A 22,571-nucleotide genomic window follows, 5' to 3' on the forward strand; every position below is an offset into this window, starting at 1 on the left:
AGATTTTAAGCAAGGGATCTGTTCTACAGCCTCTGCTTTCCCCACTTCGTTCCTCTAACGCGATGGAGCACTGACCTACTTAACTGTATTGTTAAGTATGACTGAGATTGCATGGGATGTACTTTCAGCCCTTTGAAAGCGATACATCAATATAATGCATTATTATTTATTATTCATAAGCCCCTTGTTGGAAAAAAGAGGGATAGTGAAGTGGCTTTTAACTGCTACCTCTTTCCCAGGACTGGAAAACTTTAAGACAAGAGACGGGATCACCAACTCTTCATCCATCTACCTCCAGATCACCCTGGGTCTCCGATAATTGGCATCAAGTGAATCCTCAAGACAATTCTGTCCCGTTGCCAAACCCAGAAAGGCAAAATCGCATCCCTGTCCCAAGCAGAGTCACAGCTATTGCTTGTCATTGCATCTGACTTTAATTGAGAATCGGTATTAGCCAGAAACTGACATTGAAAAGGCTCTTACTGGCTTAGGTGGTGGCCCCAACAGAAGTTATATAACTGAAATCAAAACAAAGTGCATAGATTAAACAGTCACCAAAAGGAGGACATGAAGGGTTGAAGGAAGGGCTTGTGACCTAGCAAGGCCCCAAACCCAGGGTTTTTATAGGAAGGGGAGAGCCAGAGCTAGGAAAGGTTTCTTAGTCCCGTTTTGGGAGGCAGAACGTTGCGTCTACCACACACAAGATCTTAGCTGGAGATCACGTCTAGGAGAGAAGGTTCCAGTAGCGCCTTGTCCGAAATCCCTGCAATGCACCGCCTATGGGCGGGAAGTCCTCTTGTGTCCTATGTGTCTCTGCCCTGCGAGATTAGTTGTGTCCGGCTGGCCATCTTAGCAGAGGTGCAGGAGGTGGAAACAGGAGGAAAGAGGGTATTGCTCAGTTGTCTGGAGTGGTTCCAGATTGATTTGGTTGAATCGTGCCAACTCAGCAGACGGGGGGTGGGGGGGGTTCAGGCACATGCGGAGAATGTGGATGGCAGGAGTTCTGCATGCATATCGTAGCCTTCGTGTCCGGCCCTACGAAAAGGTTGTGGGAAGCCTGTAGGTTTCTAATGGCACATAACTCAGGTGTTTCCCCAAGATAAGGAAAATGCTTTGCAAGCCAAAGGAAGAAAAGATGGATATGCCTCTATCCCGGATTGCATGTTATTAACCTTTGCGCGCACACACACATGTGCATTCTGAACGTGTGATGTACATGCACGCACGACGAGGATGACATGCAGGCACATAAAAACTATAAGTGGAGGGAATGGTGACACAGTATTTGACGGTGCCAAGAAAAATGCAGGTCCATTGCGAGTGTAGGGAGAAGTGGGCATGCTGCAGGAGAAATGTGTGGGCCGATACAATCTGCCCAAGCAGGGCATCCCCTCATTTTCTGCCTCCAGGAAAACTGGAAGGAGAGAGGTACGAGAAATCAATCAAGAGGAACAATCCCGTCATTTGAACACACTCTCTCTCTTCCGTGACGCAGCAAGCCTTCCACGGACCCATCAATGCAAACTCGCCTTCCAATCCTTCCACGGAGTGTGTACTGTATGCATGTGTGTGTACATGTGCATGCGTGAATGTGTGAGATGCTTAACACTACATGATTTAGCAGGGCATGTCAACCACTTTCAGAGCCTGCTGCTAGGACCAGATCAATGACACCTGTTCTCCTCAACCGGGTAGAAGACGCCAAGCTTTACATGACCAAGCAGCACTGGCACGTCTTCTGCTTGCGCCTGTTGTGCTCTTGGCCCTCCTCCTGGTGTGACGCTGCAGGTTGGAAGTGGCACGAGGCAGGATTGCCATCGGTGGTGATGTAAATCGGGGCCTCCTGGACTGAGGCCCCCTGGTGCTTGAGGATCCCACTCTTGGACTGCTGCTGATCTAGAGAAATGTCCTGGGGCGTTAGTGCGGTTTTCAGGTCGTTCAACAAAGGTTGTTGCTCAGCAGCAATATTTTCTTGGATGTCGGTGGTCTCTGCTTCTGAAGCCAAATTAGCATCTCCATCTTCTTTCAATCCCCGGTCCTCTGAATTTACGGTTGCATCCAGAAGGGGTTGAGCAGAATCTTGGTTCACAGTCGATAAAGCATCAAGAACGGTCATCTCTTGTAGTATTGGGCCCTGGCTTTTGTTAGGGGTTGGAGTTTGATCCAGCAGTGTGGGCGTCTTTTCCACAAGAAATGGAGATGTCTTTCCTGGAAGAGCCTCTTCTGTTTCTTTAAGGGAAGAGGTTTGGTCCTGGAGAGAGACTGACGTGAGCTCCACAACTGTTGGCTGAGCTTGGTCTTTAAGCGGTTGTTCTGGGAGACAGGAAGGGGTCTGATTTTGAAGTGGTGAATGATCAGTTAGAGATCCTGTCAACTCCTTGCCATCCAGAAATGGGGGTTTCTGGTCCTGGAGGGCAAGTGGAATTTGGTCTGGCCCAGTTATTGGGGTCTCCTCCTTTTCATTCTCAGATAACGGGATCTGGCCTGGAGGAAATGTATCGCCCTCAGAAAGAAGCAGTGTTTGAGTTTCTGTAACCGTCGGCATTTGGACTTGCAAAGGTACTGGGACGTCTTCCAAGGAAGAATTATTGGCTTCTTCAAGGGGAATGTTTTGATCAGATAGAGAAGAGAGTTGATTAATAACCGAAGGGGCGATATCTGGAAGGGAACCTTTCATCTCCAACACAGATTGTTCTTGATCCACCACAGTTGGCAAGATGTGGGGTGATCTCTGCCCTTCATGTAATGGAATCTTTTTGGGCAGAGATGTGAGCTGGTTTGGAGAGGTAGGCCGTATCTGATCTACTACAGAATCACTACATTCTTGAAGAGCTGTTGAAATCTGGTCCAGATTTTCTCCATTAGCTCCATGTATGGATGATGGGGTCTGCTCAGATAAGAAGCCTTTACCTTCTTGAAGAGCGGCATCGTCTTGTAATGAGAATGCTTTCTGTTCTGGAGAAGACAAAAGGCCCTGCAGAGATGATGGATTCGAAGCGATCAAGGATTCTGGCAACGGAGATGGGGCTTGACCTAGAAGAGAATCCTTATTTTCTTGCAATGAAACAGACTGGTCCGAAAGGAGGGACGGACTCTGATTTGGTAATGATGACTGTTCTGACTCCAGGGACAGAATTTCAGTTTCCTGAAAAGATGATGGATTCTGTTCTGGAAGAGATACTTTAATATCGGACAGAGAAGGGATCTGATCGGATGAAGGTGAAGTCATTCCTGGATCTAGCTTAGCTTCTCCCAAAGGGTTCGGAATTGTTGTTTCTTGACCAGGAGGGATCTGGTTTGAAACAGATTGTTTGGTCTCTTCCCCTTCTTCTGCTCCTCCTAGCATTATTGTGTCTGATCCATGGCATTCTTGTGTCTCTTCCTTCTGTGTTTGATTTGCCTGGTTTCCTGCTGCTTCTTCTGTAGCAACATCACAGACTGCCAGGTTCCTGGCAGGCTCTGCGTCCTCTGCATTTTGTTCTTTTTGCCCCATTTCCTCTTTGACCAACAAGCCTATCTCCTGTTCACTATCTTCCTGCTTCCTGGGGGAATCAAGACAATTAGCACTGTCCTGAAGAAGGTTGGAAGAGTTTTGTTGATCGCAGGAAGTTGGAGACGCTCCCTCTGGGCCATCACGGCTACCAAGATCACAGTCCAGGTGGTTTTCAGTAGCACAACCAGTCTCCTTTTGATCCACCGCATTGCAAAGGCTACCTGAAGTGCTCCATTCTTCACAGTCATTTCCTACGTTGTCATGGTCTCCCAACTCATCCTCTTTTCTAATGAAGTTCTGTGTCTGCCCAACAGCATCCATGCTCCCCACTTCCTGCCCCAAATGATCTCTGATGACCATCTTTTCCACTGCCAGCTTCCTTTGGTGAGCAGTGGGGGCTTCACTAGTCTCCAGATTCTTCAAAGTAGGAGCAGCCTCGATTTTCCCTTGATGAGGCTGAAAGTCCCCGCCTTCTCTAGCCACGGGGTTTACTTTGACTCCTGCTTTTTCAGAGCTGCGTTCATTGCCAGAAATACCTTGGGGGAACAAAAGGAAATGTCAGATATTCTGGGCCCTGATCTAGATTCTCTTTTTAAATATCTCCAATAACATAGAAGGCAACCTTCCCCAATTAGGTGCCCTCCATATGCATGAGAACTACAAGTTTTAGAAGGTTCCACCACAAAACCGCGCTCGACTAAACCGCGTCCGACTAAACCGCGTAGCTGACGTCATCAACAGGGCGACAACAGCGCGGAGACAGAAGCACGCTGTAAACCCTAAACCTAAAATTAACACCTAAACCTAACCACCCTAATCCTAATCCTAAACCTAATCCTTAACCTAACCCTAACCCTTAACCTAACCCTAAACCTAATCCTAAACGTAATCCTAACCCTTAACCTAACCCTAACCCTTAACCTAATCCTAACCCTTAACCTAACCCTAACCTTAACCTAATCCTAACCCTTAACCTAACCCTAACCCTTAACCTAACCCTAAACCTAACCCTTAACCTAATCCTAAACCTAATCCTAACCCTTAACCTAATCCTAAACCTAATCCTAAACCTAACCCTTAACCTAACCCTAAACCTAATCCTAAACCTAACCCTTAACCTAACCCTAACCCTAACCCTTAACCTAACCCTAAACCTAATCCTAACCCTTAACCTAACCCTAAAGCTAACCCTAAACCTAACCCTTACCTTAAGTTGAATCGGCTTGCTTTCAAAGCGCTATTTAAAGCGCCCTTCTTTCTCCGCGCTGGCTGTTGTCGCCCTGTTGATGACGTCAGCGACGCGGTTTAATCGGGGGCGGCTTAGTCGAGCGCGGTTTTGACGGGTCACGGTTTTAGAATTCTTAGACACATCTGACTTTGGGAAATACAGTACAGATAATGGTTTGCTGCATTACAGATTTCTTGACCTCCACCTGCCTCCAAAACCTGGATTTTATAGGTTATGAGGGCGATAGCTTCTTGACAAAAGTGAACCTCTCAGTCTGACGTGGAGAAGGAGATTCATATTCATCTTGTCTACCTCTCTGCTGATGCCCAATCTTTTGTCCCTAGTTTGGACGTAGTACTTTATTTCATTCTTCGACAAAGTAACTAAATGAGTGGAGCAGCAAAATGCTGGTGGACATAGTATACTTCAGTGGTGGGTTTCAAAATTTTTTGGAACCTACTCTGTGCGTGTGGCCTCCTTTGTGGGAGTGGCTTGTCGACCATGTGACCTGGTGGGAGTGGCTTGCCGGCCATGTGTTTTCTTTCCACCCCCCTCTCTCTCTTTCCTTCCTTTTGTCTCTCTGTCCCTTTTTTCTTTTTTTCTTTCATCTCTCTCTCACTCTTTCTTTCTACTTTCTTTCTTTCTTTCTTTCTTTCTTTCTTTCTTTCTTTCTTTCTTCCTTCCTTCCTTTCTCTTTCTCTCTCTCTCTCTGTGTCTGTCTGTCTGTCTGTGTGTTTGTGTGGCAGTGGTGGAGCCTCTTCTGTAGGTGTGGCCTGCTTTCCGGGTCCACTGGTGGAACCTCTTCTAACCGGTTCGGTAGATTTGATGAACCGATTCTACCGAATAGGTGCGAACTGGTAGGAACCCACCTCTGGTATACTTGGATTTCCATAAGCTTTTGACAAAGTGGACCACACACTATTTCTTGGTAAGCTAAAAAACGTGACATAAGACATTACCACCAGATGGATTTGCAACTGGCTGACAAACTACACTGAACATGTAGTCTTTAATCAGCGGTGGGTTTTACATTTTTTTGGAACCTACTCTGTGGGTGTGGCCTCCTTTGTGGGAGTGGCTTGCCGGCCATGTGTTCTCTCTCCCTCTCTCTCTCTCTCTCACTCTCTCTTTCCTTCCTTTTGTCTCTCTGTCCCTTTTTCCTTTTTTCTTTCATCTCTCTCTCACTTTTTCTTTCTTTTTTCTTTCTTTCTTTCTTCCTTTCTTTCTCTTTCTCTCTCTGTGTGAGTCTGTGTGTGTGCGTGTGTCAGTGGTGGGTTTCAAAAAAATTTGGAACCTCTTCTGTAGGTGTGGCCTGCATTCCGGGTCCACTGGTGGAACCTCTTCTAACCGGTTCGGTAGATTTGACGAACTGGTTCTACCGAATAGGTGCGAACTGGTAGGAACCCACCTCTGTCTTTAATGGAATTACATCTACTTGGAGAGAAGTAAGCAGTGGGATAGCCTGTCTCTGTTTTAGCCCTCTTTGAGGACCTGGAGTTTAACCAGGATGGCTTGTGATACTGACATTGAGAGCCCTTTCTTTTAACTAAGACTTTTAACTCTCTCAAGATCAAGCTGATAATCCACACAGTTATGTAATGGATGACAGTCTTCCATAAGGACATAAAATGATCTTGGGAGGCTAGGGTATAACCCAAAGATTGACACTTGCACCATGATCTGGCTTATCTTCCTATCTTGATTTATATCTGGCAGTTGTGCCCTTTCTATTTATTTCAGCGCAGAGATCTTCCCTAAGGGATTGTGCGTTGATGGGAGGGGATAATGCAATTTAGAGTTTCTACTTCAGGCACCCCACCCCACTACATACCAGATGAAGCAAGCTTTGACTTAGAGAGCCGAGGTGGCGCAGTGGTTAAATGCAGCACTGCAGGCTACTTCAGCTGACTGCAGTTCTGCAGTTCAGCGGTTCAAATCTCACCGGCTCAGGGTTGACTCAGCCTTCCATCCTTCCGAGGTGGGTGAAATGAGGACCCAGATTGTTGGGGGCGATATGCTGACTCTGTAAACCGCTTAGAGAGGGCTGAAAGCCCTATGAAACGGTATATAAGTCTAACTGCTATTGCTATTGCTATAGTTGTTGTTTTTTCTTTTGAAACACTGGAAGGAAAGTTTCTTCTCCCTCCCTCTAGTGGGAATGCTCATAGTTTAACATTTAATGCACCATGCCTTCTGTGAAGATGATTGCAGCAAATTGTAGTCTGGTTTTTGAGGGATGAGGGGAACGGTAACGGTTGTAGTTATGGAATTGATCTTCTTGCTCATGAATTCCCAAGAGAAAAATTTTGTGTTTTCACTATTCTGACTAGTGCTGCCAATCTCGGGTTCTATTCCTGCTAATTCTATTGTGTTTTGTTTTTTTTCCAACTAGGAGAGAAGGGATCAGTTTTTCAGATTCAGAGAAGAGCCGAGGTGGTGCAGTGGTTAGAGTGCAGTACTGCAGGCCACTTCAGCTGACTGCAGTCCTGCAGTTCGGCGGTTCTAATCTCACCGGCTCAAGGTTGACTCAGCCTTCCATCCTTCCGAGGTGGGTGAAATGAGGACCCAGACTGTGGGGGGCGTTATGCTGACTCTGTAAACCGCTTAGAGAGGGCTGAAAGCCCTATGAAGCGGTATATAAGTCTAACTGCTATTGCTATCTATCTATCTATCTATCTATCTATCTATCTATCTATCTATCATCTATCTATCTATCTATCTATCTATCTATCTATCTATCTATCTATCTATCTCTATATATATATCCGTCTGTCTGTCTGTCTGTCTGTCTGTCTGTCTGTCCGTCCGTCCATCCATCCATCCATCCATCCATCCATCCATCCATCCATGTCTCTTATTTATCTATCTATCTAGAGCTGAGGTGGCGCAGTGGTTAGAGTGCAGTACTGCAGGCCACTTCAGCTGACTGTTATCTGCAGTTCAGCGGTTCTAATCTCACCGGCTCAAGGTTGACTCAGCCTTCCATCCTTCCGAGGTGGGTAAAATGAGGACCCAGACTGTAGGGGCGATATGCTGACTCTGTAAACCGCTTAGAGAGGGATGAAAGCCCTATGAAGCAGTATAGAAGTCTAACTGCTATTGCTATTGACTCAGCCCCTTAATCCCTATTTCCAAATTCACGGCCTAGTCTGCTGCATTCACTTAGACCTACCGGTATCTCCCCATTTTTGTCTGGTCTCTATTTCTCCTACACACACACGTCCAACTCTGCAAGTAACCTCCCGGGTAGGGATCCGTCTACTAGCCAAGAAGCTCCATTGAGTGCAGATGCGCCGAAGGACACGGAAAAAAGTGCACAATAACTTTATCTTCCCAGCTCCACTTTCACGTGATGGTGCTCCGGTTTAAAAGTTTCAGATAACCCTTCTCACGGAAGGCGTCCCTTCCACCGAAGAATGCTTACAGCTTCCATATTGTAGAAGCGACAGTGCCCATCTATAATGACTGACACACACACACACACACACACACACACACACACACACAGAGCCGTGTTTTGCAGCACGGAGGGAGACAGGCTGAAACTTAAAAGCTTCGTTTTAAAAGCTCTCTAAAAGCTCCCTCTGGGAAAAACGACATTGTTCCTTAGCCCTCTGGGCAAGGAGGAAGAGAAGGGGGAGAGAAAGGAGGAGTGGGCAGAAAGAGTGGTGGGGAGGGGGGAGAAAATAGCATAAAATCAGAAACATTTTTGGCTAGGTTTCGCCCAGAATAGCCACAGCCTATATGTCACTCTTGAAGAGTATTTCAGAGGGCAAGCAAACTTCAGCAGAACATATAGCAATAGCAATTAAGACTCATATACCACTTCATAGCGCTTTATGTCCCTCCCTAAGCCTTTTACAGAGTCAACACATTTCTCCCCATAATCTCAGTCTTCATTTTACCGACATTGGATGGATTCGAGCCGAGATGGCGCAGTGGTTAGGGTGCAGTACTGCAGGCCACTTCAGCTGACTGTTATCTGCAGTTCAGCGGTTCTAATCTCACCGGCTCGAGGTTGACTCAGCCTTCCATCCTTCCGAGGTGGGTGAAATGAGGACCCAGACTGTGGAGGCGATATGCTGACTCTGTAAATCGCTTAGAGAGGGCTGAAAGCCCCATGAAGCGGTATATAAGTCTAACTGCTATTGCTATGGATGGAATGCTGAGTCAACCTCTAGCCAGTGAGACTTGAACTGCCAAATTGCAGGCAGCTGGCAGGAAGCAGAAATAGCCTGCAGTACTGCATTCTAACCACTGTGCCACTGTGCCCCCCATCTCTCTCTCTCCCCCTCCCCTCTCTCCCTCTCTCCCTCTCTCTCTCTCTCTCTCTGAGAAGAGAAAATATTCAGCCTAACATTTCCTATATATACCATTTACACTAATACAAAATCCTCACAGCACATCCAAGAAATCTGTAGAACGATCTCCGTGGATAGTTACTGTGAGACTGGGTCAAAGGCATATTTGGGAAAAGCAATTTATTCCTTCTGTCTTTAGGGGAAAAAAACCTTTTACTGTCTAATAAGGACATTTAAAAATATCTCCATTATCCATTATAGGAGCTATTAAAGCTGTTTGTGGGTACAAAATAGTGCTTGTGTGCATATGGAGAGCTTTATCTCCAATCAGCTGCTAATCAGAGATCTTTCTGACAGAAATTGGGGCTGGATTAGGGTGGAAAGATCAGGGCTTTGGCAGAAGGGGGAGGCCTGATTGGAGAGGAGCTACCTAGACAGGTCAAGGATGATGTGACTCTTATGAGTCCTCCGGGATTGGGCGGCCTATAAATCTAATAAATAAATAAATAAATGAGGCCTACAAACTAAAAGTTTCCCATGCAGCAGATTTTTTTAAAAAAAGTATAGGATAAACCAGCATTTCATGAAATTGGCCTTACCATAATTTTGCATGAAGCTAAAGTGCATCTAATACACACTGGATTTTCCCCAAGTGTTAGTATTTTAGTGGTCAACAAGACTATGTTTCAGAAATGATTTTCCCAGCTCCTGAGAACCACAGGATTTCATTTTTTTTCCAGTTAGACTTATATACCGCTTCATAGGGCTTTCAGCCCTCTCTAAGCGGTTTACAGAGTCAGCATATCGCCCCCCACAATCTGGGTCCTCATTTCACCCACCTCGGAAGGATGGAAGGCTGAGTCAACCTTGAGCCGGTGAGATTAGAACCGCTGAACTGCAGATAACAGTCAGCTGAAGTGGCCTGCAGTACTGCACCCTAACCACTGCGCCACCTCGGCTCTTTTTGTCATGAACTCTCAGCAAAACAAAGTAATTTTCAGCATCCCCACTCTGCATACCCAGATTACTCTTCTAAAACCAGGATGAACTTTCAAAAGTCCTGACCCCAAAAAGGAGAAATCCACTTACAGCGGAAATCAGGGTATTTTTGTGATGGCAAAATTTTCTACCACTCTATTTCAAAGTCCATGTTTGTGAGAAATCATGCGACAGATGCAAAGCCGCTCAGCAGTTTTGCCGATTGTCCTTTGGACTGTGGGTTTTTCATTTTTTTATCACCAACCAAGGATCTGGCTCGATCCCTTACCTAATGGCAGACCTTGCCAAAGGCTAATACTCACCATCTCCTGACATATCTCCATTCTCCAGTTCTTCTTTGGCTGCTGCCTCCATGGGCTTTTGAATAGATGCAGAAGCCAACTCAAGTTTGGTCTCGGTAATATTTCCCTCTGTAAAGAAAGCATTACTTTCAGTTACCTTAACCAGGTCCCTTTGCAGAGGAAGAATGCTGGAGCCAAAAGATGTTTTTTGTAACTCAAAAGGTAAAACAATCTAGGCCTTTTGGTACCCTTGCTAAGATTGAAAGTTAAAAGTCAAGGAAAACTCAAGTCTCAAACTCCGATTTAACAAGATTGACTGAGATGAAATAGCAATAGCAATAGCAATAGCAGTTAGACTTATATACCGCTTCATAGGGCTTTCAGCCCTCTCTAAGCGGTTTACAGAGTCAGCATATCGCCCCCAACAACAATCCGGGTCCTCATTTTACCCACCTCGGAAGGATGGAAGGCTGAGTCAACCTTGAGCCGGTGAGATTAGAACCGCTGAACTGCAGATAACAGTCAGCTGAAGTGGCCTGCAGTACTGCATTTAACCACTCCGCCACCTCGGCTCTCTAAATCAAAGGTTGCTTCATCTGGTATGTAGTGGGGTGGGGTGCCTGAAGTAGAAACTCTAAATTGTATTATCCCCTCCCATCAACGCACAATCCCTTAGGGAAGATCTCTGCGCTGAAATAAATAGAAAGGGCACAACTGCCAGATATAAATCAACCACTGCGCCACTTCGGCTCTTTATAAGAATTTATAATTTATAAGAATTTATAAGAGTTATAAGAATTTCAGTAACTGAACTATTTCCAATTTAGAACCAATTTACCCCTCAACTAGAGCACCAGTTCGCAGCCTTAACACTTTTAAGAGGTCTGGACTTCAGTTTTCCAGAATCCCCCAGCCAAAAATGCTTTAAATTGCTAAGGTGTAAGAAAAACTACATTACAGAAAATATTTCCTTAAATTCTTTTAAAAACTTTCTTGTGAACTAACGTATGGGTTGTTCTTTTAGATGATGATAGATAAGCTTGCAGGTGACTGTTTTAAAAAAAATCACTCCCTGTGAGCTAATCAACCTTATGGCTAACTTTGCAAATAATAGTTTGCTCTTTAGTTAATTCATCATTTTGATATTTTAGCTGGGTGAAAGAGATTAAAAACTTAGAAATTTAGGTCAGAAACCAGAACATTTTGAGATCAGATGAAATATAACACTATATTTCCTTGGACAAGGTACTTTTTATACTGATCCATAAGTATGAGTGGAGGACTAGCTCCGCAACTACTACCCAATTCTAAAGAGGATATAAATCATCAGGTGTGACTCACTTCAACAAATGCAGCCCAAATTCCATGAAATTACCACTAGTTATCTCTTCCACTAATTAGTCTATAAATAGTCTTATTTATGAAGAGAAAGTTTAGAAAACTGGTAAAGTCATTCTACAATCTTTCTTTTGTCTTTTCTAGCATGTAACATTTGAAAAGAGAGCCTTCTCTGTGGCTGCTCCGACCCTCTGGAACGAGCTCCCCATGGAGATTCGAACCCTCACCACCCTCCAGGCCTTCCGCAAAGCCCTTAAAATCTGGCTGTTCCGACAGGCCTGGGGCTAAAGAGCTGTTGCCCCCCCGCCTCGAATTGGTATGACTGCTGTGTGTTTTTTAAATTATGTATTGTTATGTTCTGTCTTTTTATTTCTTGTCTGTACCCCCCTCCCCTGATTTGAATTGTGAGCCGCCCTGAGTCCCCTTGGGGAAAAGGGCAGCATATAAATGTAATCAAATCAAATCAAATCAAATTATTTATTTTAATGCAACTACATAAAAGAATGTCCAGGTTTCATTGGGCCAAGGGTATCAAAGTACTCCAAGCCATCTGCATTTTACCAAATAGAAAATTACTCACTTTCTGGAGAAGAGGAAGATGTCCCATCAATCTGAAAACCAAAGAAATTTTTTTGATAAGGTGATGATTAAGGAGATTTTCCATAAATAAGCTAAATGCACTTTATCTATATTTAACTTGATCATTGTCAGAGGAAACATTGTCAAGCATGGTGAATAAGAATACAATCATTTTCCTTTTCAAGGTTAAACTTCGGTGGGGAGGGGTGTGAATGACGGACATTTGCCAGATTGCATCAGAAGTTTTGTCATTACCTGGATACCATTTGTGCAACATCCACAGTGGTGGGTTTCAAAAATTGTTCGAACCTACTCTGTGGGTGTGGCCTCCTTTGTGGGAGTGGCTTGTCACTCATGTGACCGGATGGGAGTGGCTTGCTGCCCATGTGACCGGATATGAAATTATGAATTAGTACTTAGGTCGGTCCAAGTAGCTATTCAGAAACTCTGGCATTGAAGCATGCAAGTTTTAAAGCTGTCAAGTTACAAGATCCTTGCACCCGTAACCCTAAAGAAAAAACCCCCCAGGGATGTTCAAACTTGACAGCTTTAAGACTTGTGGACTTCAATTCCCAGAATTCCTCCTCCAGTCATGTTGGCTCAAAAACTCTGGCATTGAAGCATGCAAGTCAGTGGTGGGTTTCAAAAAATTTTGGAACCTCTTCTGTAGGTGTGGCCTGCTTTCCGGGTCCACTGGTGGAACCTCTTCTAACCGGTTCGGTAGATTTGACGAACCGGTTCTACCGAATAGGTGCGAACTGGTAGGAACCCACCTCTGAACATCCACTGCAGTTTTGTAACTCTTTAAAACAATGGGCTAGTTACTTGACTTAAGAGGTTGTGTATCAGATTCATCTCTCATACTACTCTAGGCCCAACTTAAAGCCTCATGTACCAAATGTGCTCCCCGAAATCTGCAAATCATACCCCAGACACTACTAAAACTGTTTATTGCATGATTTTTTTTTATCCTTAAGAAGGATAAAGTTTACTCCTCAGTTATTTTTGCTAGGTATAAGTACTGACTTTACAGCGGTAGAGACTAACTTGATCCTGCACCTAATAATGGCAGCAAGACTGTTGGTGGCGCAATACTGGAAGAAGGAAGACTTGCCTACTATTTAAGAATGGACATTAAAAGTCACAAATTTAGCCGAGATGGCTAAAATATCGGCATATCTTAAAGATCACTCAAATGAGAGATATAAACGAGACTGGAAAAAATGGATTGACTATATACAAAATAAATACGGGACCAAGAAATTCCAGTTAGCCTATGCTTAAGATCAGGAATGATTTAAATGGTTTAAAGTTAGCTTAGCAAAAAGAAGCTAAGATCAATGTAGAGATGTTATTAATTTCTTTATTTCTTTTTTCTCAATAGATTTTAGACTGTGTTTGTTAAAAATCTATACCGTGTACGGGTTCTGGGAAGTCGGGGGGGGGGAGAGGAGGTGGGGGGTCGGGGGTCGGGAGGAAGGGATATATATTAGGCTAGACACGATGTGTTAGATCTCAATGCAATGTGACTTCACATGTATACTGTTTTTCTTTAATTTTTCTTTAAAAATAGGATAAGCCAAGTACATTAACATATAGTGGAAATGCACCAAGGGGAGGAGGAGTAGGAAAGAAGGGTAGAGAGGGAAGGGAGAGAGGGTGGGGGGGAAGGTGAAAAGGGAGGGGGGGAGCGGATCGGGAGAGAGGAGTGGTAGAGGGCGAGGGGAAGTAGGGTAGAGGGGGATGATGGAGGGAAGACAGAAAGTAGGAGGGTGGTGGAAGAAAGAGGTGTATGGAGAATGGAAGAGGTATATTGGGCTTTTATTTTCTGGGGCATTGTTGACAAGAGGAATTGATGCAATTATTGTTTAATACTGTATGGTGTATACATGTGAGTCTATGAAAATGAAAATAAAATATACTAAAAGTAAAACTGTTTATTGCATGATTTTTTTTAACATAACGGAGGGTGAAATTATATTAATTAAATTCAAAGCTTAAATTAAATCAAATCAAAAATAGTTTTCGCTTTTCAAAATATAGCTCCTGGCACAGTACTTAAAATTCAGATGTTGTCCCCAGTCTGGAAATGATTGTGCAAATACAGATAATTTAATTTTGTCTTAGCATATTCTAGCTGTAACACGATGTTACATACCAGTGGTGGGTTTCAAAATTTTTTAGAACCTCTTCTGTGGGTGTGGCCTGCTTTGTGGGAGTGGCTTGCCAGTCATGTGACTGAGTAGGAGTGGCTTGGAAGCCATGTGACTGGGTGGGTGTGGCCAACTTGTAAAATGTGGTGAAACTCACTTAACAACGCTCTTGCTTAGCAACCAAAATGTTGGCTCAGAAACTCTGGCATTTGAAGCACGCAAGTCTTAAAGCTGTCAAGTTACAAGACCCTTGCGCCCCTAACCCTTTAGAAAAAAAAACCCCAGGGGTGTTCAAACTTGGCAGCTTTAAGACTTGTGGACTTCAACTCCCAGAATTCCTCCTCTCTCTCTTCATCTTGATGATGTGTGGACGGGCGGGGGGAGGGAGGGAGCTGGAACCGGTTCTAAACGGCACTGTGGATTTGTGGAACCTCTTCTATAGAAGAGGTTAGAACTGGCAGGAACCCACCCCTGATTCATACAAAACTGTAAATTGGAATTCTGCATAATCTTGGCTTATTATTCATGAAAAATGTGATAGAACATTTTGTTCAAATGCTCCTGCGGAGGCCTATTTCCACTAGAAAAACTTCACCATCAGCATGGATTGCTGCTTCCCAAAGATAAAAACCATAGTCTAATTTCAAAGCTTGTCTGTCTAGTTTTTTTTCCCTAGTGAATACCTTGCTTCTGATACCCTTTTTGGGAATGGCAGAAGAATGGAGAGTCCTCTTGAGCCGAACAGTGCAATCAAAAGCTTCAAATAAGATTTTTAAAAGGGAGCATAACAACAGTGAAATGAGATACATTTATCTAATAATATAGAAAGCAAAACACGCTCAACCCCTCTTAGCCCTTGGAAGGGGAAAAATCAGGAAAATGCAAGATTGAGAATCGTCATAAGAAAACAGCACATGGAAGAAAAAGATATGCCAAATGATTTTGGCATCTCTATTAAGACAACTGTACTGATGTAGCCATATTAGTCACCAGGAGTTGGATGAATCTTTATTTCAAAGGCAGCTTTATTTTTTTTTTGGCTACAATGACTTCTAACATGAATTAAAACTTTCTACTGGACAACAGCTTCTGGAAGGTCAACATCAAAAGCTTGTAAATCTTTTGAGGCTGCAAAGGAAGACTCTTAATCTGCTTATATCTATAGTGACACAAGCCACAACTGTATGATTAGATATTTACAATGTTCCACTCGTACTAGCTGCTGTTGCCCGTGACCCGTCAAGACCGCGCTCGACTAAACCGCGCCCGATTAAACCGCGTCGCTGACGTCATCAACAGGGCGACAACAGCCAGCGCGGAGAAAGAAGGGCGCTTTAAATAGCGCTTTGAAAGCAAGCTGATTCAACTTAAGGTAAGGGTTAAGTTTAGGGTTAGGTTAAGGGTTAGGGTTAGGGTTAGGGTTAGGTTTGGGTTAGGTTTAGGGTTAGGTTAAGGGTTAGGTTTAGGTTTAGGTTAGGTTAAGGGTTAGGTTTAGGGTTAGGTTTAGGATTAGGTTTAGGGGGGTTAGGTTTAGGTGTTAATTTTAGGTTTAGGGTTTACAGCGTGCTTCTGTCTCCGCGCTGTTGTCGCCCTGTTGATGACGTCAGCGACGTGGTTTAGTCGAGCACGGTTTTGTGGGTGAACCACTGTTGCCACGTTGCAATTATCTTCTAGGCCTTGCGCTAATTAGCAAAAGTTTCCAGAGGCAATTCAACATGCTAGTTTTGACTTATAGGTTCTAGGAATTGTCAGAATCTCCCACTTCAAGAAGAATTGGCCAATCTCTTCAGAGAACTTCAGTTTCATGAGGTGATGGAGACTAAAGCCAGAAAACACTATTTATGAATCTTATAACTGATAATAATTGATGCTTATTCACTGGAACAGACTCCCATTAGAAGCCAAGCTGGCTCCTTGAGAATGGCCTTGCCAAATACTTGCAACCAATACTCCCTTTAAAGAATGGCAGACGGGTATTTCGAAGTTTGGCATATGGCAAGAGGAAAAAACAAGAATTACATATAAACTAGTGCAAGATGTTAAGGAAAGAAGGGGGTTAGGTTTACCAGATTTGAAACTGTATTTCAATGCTTTTTATTTGGTCTGGCTAAAGGAATAGGTGAACCTCCAGAATAAGTGGTTACTTGGTGTAGAAAGTCATGGATTAAGACTTGGATGGTATAGTTATATATGGTATGACAAGGTCAAAGTAAATGTTGATTTTAACAATCACTTTGCTAGATGTGCCATTCTAAGAGTTTGGAACAAATATAAAATAAGGTTTTCTATGAAGATATCTCTCTGGGTGTCTCCCCAGAAAGCTTTTTTTAGAAAAGAAATGGTGGCAAAACTGTACTGGTAGACTTATGGTAAAATAATAACTTAATAATAATTTTTGTGATCAAGTCTATGAAAGAGCTAGAATCAGAAGGACGTGGTTTTCAAGTCTGCAACTGAAAGATTTAAATTAGACAAAAAGAACTGTGAGTTTGATTCTGTTAACAATGAATTGGAAATCCTACTGTGTGGTACTGATGAACATATTATTGCTAAGGGCTACAAAATGTTATTGAATTTGAATTTGGAAAGTGAATTTGTAAAGCATTGTATGATTCAGTGGCCAAGGAACTTTGGATACAATGTAAAGCTTGAACAATGGAAGAATATGTGGACAAAAGGTTTAAAATTTGCATTACATTACAATTTAAAAGAATTTTTTTATAAGATGATGATGCATCGTTGATAAGTTATAAAGAATGTACTGTATAAAGGAATTTCAAATGAATGTTGGAAATGCAAATGTAAAGGGACTTCTTATCATTTATGGTTGACATGTGATAAAGTGAGGAAATATTGGAGCAGGATTCATATTCTAATACAGAAGGTTCTCAAAGTGAATATAAAGATAAAACCAGAATTTTTTTCCTTGGGTTTAATAGAAAAAGACTTGGAAAAATATTTGAAACTTTGATGTTATATATGTTGACGGTAGCAGGATTACTTTATGGACCAAAATGGAAGAACCCACTTTAATCCCTACAATGGATAAATGGTTGCAAAAGCTAATGGGGTTAAAACAGATGGTTAAATTGACTGCTTTGATAAAAGAAAAAAACACACAAGGACTTTTGTTTCTACTTGGAAATTGCTTCTGGACTTTGTGCTTGAAGTGCAAAAAACCCCGAAACTTTGATTTATGGGTTTACTGATTAGATAGATCTGTTGTTATAGAAATGGCTAGTTTATACCATTATGTCAAAGTAAAAAGCTGGGTTTCAATGTTATTTCTTTTTTTAAAAAATATTCTTTTTTATTTTCCATTTTCATGACATACAATCACATGTATACTATTACATAGCCAATATCCTATTGTATTAAGTAGTAATTACATCAGTTCCTCTTGTCGTCAACGCCCAGAAAGATAAAAACCCATTATTAGCTCTTCTGCTCTCCATGCACCTCTTTCTTCTACCTCTCTCCTACCTCCTTTCTTCCCTCCATCATCCTTTTCTACTCTTCTTCCCCTTCCTTTCTCCTTCTCCTCTCTCTTCATTCCACTCCTTCTTATCCTCCTCATCTTCCCCCCTTACCCTCTCTCCTATCCCTCTCTTCCATCTTTCTTCTCCCTTCTGTTTCCCACTCTTCCTCTCATTGGTGTATTTCCGCTTCCATATCAATATACTTAACATATCCTAGTTTTAAAGAAAAGATAATCCAAAAAGATAAAAACCCATTATTGGCTCTTCTGCTCTCCATGCACCTCTTTCTTCTGCCTCTCTCCTACCTCCTTTCTTCCCTCCATCATCCTTTCCTACTCTACTTCTTCCTTTCTCCTTCTCCTCTCTCTTCATTCCACTCCTTCTTATCCTCCTCATCTTCCCCCCTTACCCTCTCTCCTATCCCTGTCTTCCCATCTTTCTTCTCCCTTCTGTTTCCCACTCCTCCTCTCATTGGTGTATTTCCGCTTCTGAGTTTCAATGTTATTTCTTATTCTACTGCACAAAAAGACTTGGAAGTCAATGCTTTTTCTTTCTTTTTCACTTCTTTTCTACACTTCGTCTTTCCTTTTCCCTCCCCCATTTCTCCTACTATTTGCTTTTGTATGTTTTTATTTTATGTTATAAACTAATAAAAAAGGATTGATGACGCCATAGGTTTATATCAAAAGAGAGAGAGAGAGAGAGGAGAGAGAATGGCCTTCTGAAGATAGTGATTACACTTCCAGAGAATCTTTAGGGAATACTGTATGCCATCTGGAAAGTTGCTTTATTAGTCAGCTGTTTAACTTGTCTTTTTGTTTGAGTTATTAAAATGTATTGCATCTTTCACCAGGGATGTTTAACTCTGTTTCTCTTTTGTCATACGCCGCTGTGAAGCTGCAAAATGTGGCAGCATGCAAATTAATTATAAGTACCTTCACAATGCCATCCAATTGCTTCACATCCTTCAAAGGCTGCTGTTGCTGCTGTCCTTGGGGAAGATCCATATTATCTAGGTCCTGCATTTGAGACTGAAGACTTCAGAGAAAGAAAGAATGAGGTATTAGAGAAAACTCACACCATACTGAGATCCAAGTTCTCCATCAAAGATGGAGAACCTGGGATTCTCTAGATTGGGATTTCTCAACCTTGGCAAGTTTTAAGACGTGTGAACTTCAATTCCCAGAATTTTCCAGCCAGCATATACATATACTGCCTGGGGGAACTGTGGCAACTGCACTAACCTCAAATTTGCCAAAGTTGAGAAAACTGTTGTGGATACTCCTTACATACCCAGCATTCCCAGACTGTAAGACCATTGGGAAGTGAATTCAACAGCATCTAAAGGGCATACCTTTCTCCATTCCTGTTAGCGAAGAGAAGACTCTTTTAGCAGGAAATTCATGGACTTGGGCAGTATACGTGCTTTGAGATCATCTAGAGCAGATGGTTCCACCACAAAACCGTGTTCGACTAAAGGGCGCTCGACGAAACCGTGTAGCTGACGTCATCACAGCGCGACAACAGCGCAGAGAAAAAAGCACGCTGTAAACGCTAAACCTAAAATTAACCCCTAAACCTAATCCCCCTAAACCTAATCCTAAACCTAACCCTAAACCTAACCCTTAACTTAACCCTAAACCTAACCCTAACCCTTAACCTAACGCTAAACCTAACCCTAACCCTTAACCTAACCCTAATCCTAACCTTAACCCTTAACCTAACCCTAAAGCTGACCCTAAACCTAACCCTTACCTTAACTTGAATCGGCTTCCTTTCAAAGCTCTATTTAAAGCGCCCTTCTTTCTCCGCGCTGGCTGTTGTCGCCCTGTTGATGACGTCAGCGACGCGGTTTAATCGGGCGCGCTTTAGTCGAGCGCGGTTTTGTCATGCCACGCGAGCAGATTACTATAAATGTTCAACTCAATGCCTGTTTTTGATGTGTTCCTAAAATACATTTGAGCCAAATTAGAACAGGTATTTAAGATGGCTTCTGAAAAACAGACAACAGTAAGCTTGACATTGTGAGGAAGCCAGAAGGATCAATTTCTTATAATTTGCCTTTCTCCACGAAGGGAAAGAAAGATTTGATCGGCAAACCTCAACCACGTGAATTTTTAGAGAGGAGATTCTAGCTGTAGAATAGAAGAGCCTGGAGAAACATGTGGCCCTTTAGATGTTACTGAACTCGGAATTCCCAGATCTAGAAGCCCAGACATTCATCACCATATAGAATATTAAAAGTTGTAGTACTAAACAAGATGGCTTTTGACACAAACATCTGCAAGCTGCTGAGACAGCTACGGAGTGGATGTAATTTATTACTTCAATATAGATGACTACTCAATTCATTATTATTTATTGATTCGGTATTTTTGTTTTTATTTTATACTCTTATTCTATTTGTAATCTCCACTGGAAAGCTTCTTGGCTACATAGAGGGGGGAAAATGTTAAAATAAATGTGTCTCATTGGTTAAATAGATTTCAAGTCCCTTTCCCTTTGAGAAACAATTCACCCAGCTGTCCTTTATACTGTGAGTTGAATACTACTTACTTTCTTGGGAAATTGTTGAGTAGCTTTTTAAGGGGTGTGCATATAACTGCTACATTTACAATGGGATTTATGTATGTTCCCTTATGGCTTCCCACCCCACACCTACTCAAAAGGTAGGAGTTATATGGTTCCAGTATCTTTGTGATTCAGCCATGCAGTTTTCTTGGCAACGGCCCAGAAGTGGATTTCTTCCAAGATGGTTTTCCAACTTCCTAATCTAGTCTAGTCTAATCTAGTCCACTCTTGGCATTACCTGGTGGTCTCCCATCCAAATATTAACAAGAATCAATGCTGCTTAGCTTTTTCAGGTCAGCCATGGATGCTTGGGGGGTTATCTTTGCATTGTCTCAGGAGGGCTGCTGAATCATCACTCATTTGAGCATTTCCATCCTCCTTCTCTCCAGTTCCCTGAGGCCAGATAGCGGTTTTAAATTTCTTGTGTGTTTGGTACCTCCCACTCCATACACACTTTTAGTTCAGTTTTGTTTTTAGGCTCTTCCGGAAAGGAGGAGGAGGAGGAAGACACCAAGTCCCAGCTAAGCAGTTCTCCCTGATGTCCCCAGAGAACCTCTATGCCATCATCAGTCCCTATTTGCAGCTCTATCCAGAATCACAAATGACTGGAAATGTGGGTCTTTATTTATAAACCAACACCAGAAGTAAAATCTCAGCCCAGGGTGGTTTAAGCTTGAAAATGTGATGCAGAGAAACAAAAGTGGGAGGGGAATGAAATGGAAACAAGTTCAGTCAATTAATGAAGCCAGGAGAAGATGATGAGGTCCATCCAGTCATTTATGCTTCAGGAAGAAAAGCATCCCAAATTCAAAAACTGGGCAGGACATTTATTACAGAGAAAAGTGGGCCAGGTTTTAACTTCTTTTTACAGCTCTTCATTAGGCTGGCAAGTACCGAAGATATCAGTTAAGGCAGTGTTTCTCAACCTTGGCGACTTGAAGTCCTCTGGACTTCAACTCCCAGAATCCCCCAGCCAGCACAGCTGTGCTGGCTGGGGGATTCTGGGAGTTGAAGTCTACAGGACTTCAAGTCGCCAAGGTTGAGAAACACTGAGTTAAGGTAAAACAGCAAATGCAGAGAAATCAAAGTGTGCCTATTTCTAAGATGCTTCTTCTGAGCTCCCAAAAGGAGCTACTCATATGATTCTGACACTGGGGATTGTGGGAAATTCTTCACGAACTGGGGAGGAAATTCAGGAAACAAGAAGGGTGGTGGGTGGCTGGAGTCAAGGCTCGACTACTGCAACGCGCTCTACATGGGGCTGCCCCTGAAGAGTGTTCGGAGACTACAATTGGTCCAGAATGCAGCCGCGAGAGCGATACTGGGTGTACCTAGGTACACCCGTGTTACACCTATCCTCCGTGAGCTGCACTGGCTTCCCATCAGTCTCCGGACACGCTTCAAGGTGCTGGTTATTACCTATAAAGCCCTACATGGCCTAGGACCTGGATATCTCCGTGACCGCCTCCTGCAACACACCTCCCAGCGTCCAATAAGATCGTACAGGGCGGGCCTTCTCCGGGTACCGTCTGGCGGCTCCTCGGGGGAGAGCCTTCTCTGTTGCTGCCCCGGCCCTTTGGAACGATCTACCCCCTGAGATCCAGACCCTCCCCATTCTCCTGGCCTTCTGTAAGTCCGTTAAGACCTGGCTGTTCCGGCAGGCCTGGGGCTGTTGATCTCTGATTGAGCTTCAGTCCCATTATAACTGAGTGCATGTTGTGTCTTTCTGTTTTTAAGTTGTACTGTTCTGTGTTTTAATTCTTTTTAAATATTTTTTAAATTGCTTTTATGTAAGCCCGCCCGGAGTCCTTCGGGATTGGGCGGCATACAAATCTATTAAAATTACAAAAAAATTACAAATGTTGGATAGGAAGCATCGAGGGTACTGGAAAAGTAAAGGCAGCTGTTTGCTGCGTGACCCGTCAAAACCGCGTTCCACAAAAGCGCGGTCGACGAAAGCGCGTATGTGACGTCATCACAGCGCGACGAAAAAGATCGAAAAATTGAAATAAAAATTAAATTACAGCAAGCCGATTCACATAAAGGTAAGGGTTAGGGTTAGGTTTAGAGCGTTAGCGTTACGTTTAGCGTTAGGTTAAGGGTTAGCGTTAGGTTTTTCGTTAGGTTAAGGGTTAGGTTTAGGGTTAGG

General features: G+C 43.1%; 1 protein-coding gene across 3 annotated transcripts in view; it reads right to left on the reverse strand.

Moving 5' to 3' along the window:
- Positions 1-415: 415 nt before the first annotated feature.
- PALM3 (paralemmin 3) overlaps positions 416-22,571 on the reverse strand; it is a 53,265-nt gene continuing 31,109 nt past the window's right edge. For all 3 annotated transcript variants that reach the window (XM_087710981.1, XM_087710982.1, XM_087710983.1), the window contains 4 exons: positions 18,787-18,889; positions 12,221-12,251; positions 10,324-10,431; positions 416-4,029 (listed from right to left, as the gene is read on the reverse strand). In XM_087710981.1, coding sequence (XP_087567107.1) covers positions 1,709-4,029; positions 10,324-10,431; positions 12,221-12,251; positions 18,787-18,889 — 2,563 coding nt within the window. In that variant the 3' untranslated portion in view covers positions 416-1,708. The remainder of the gene's footprint in view (positions 4,030-10,323; positions 10,432-12,220; positions 12,252-18,786; positions 18,890-22,571) is intronic.

The sequence above is a fragment of the Thamnophis sirtalis genome, unplaced genomic scaffold (assembly GCF_051295495.1).
Source record: "Thamnophis sirtalis isolate CommonGarterSnake01/CBP01778 unplaced genomic scaffold, rThaSir2_p1.2 scaffold_3, whole genome shotgun sequence".
NCBI classification, from domain to species: domain Eukaryota; kingdom Metazoa; phylum Chordata; class Lepidosauria; order Squamata; family Natricidae; genus Thamnophis; species Thamnophis sirtalis.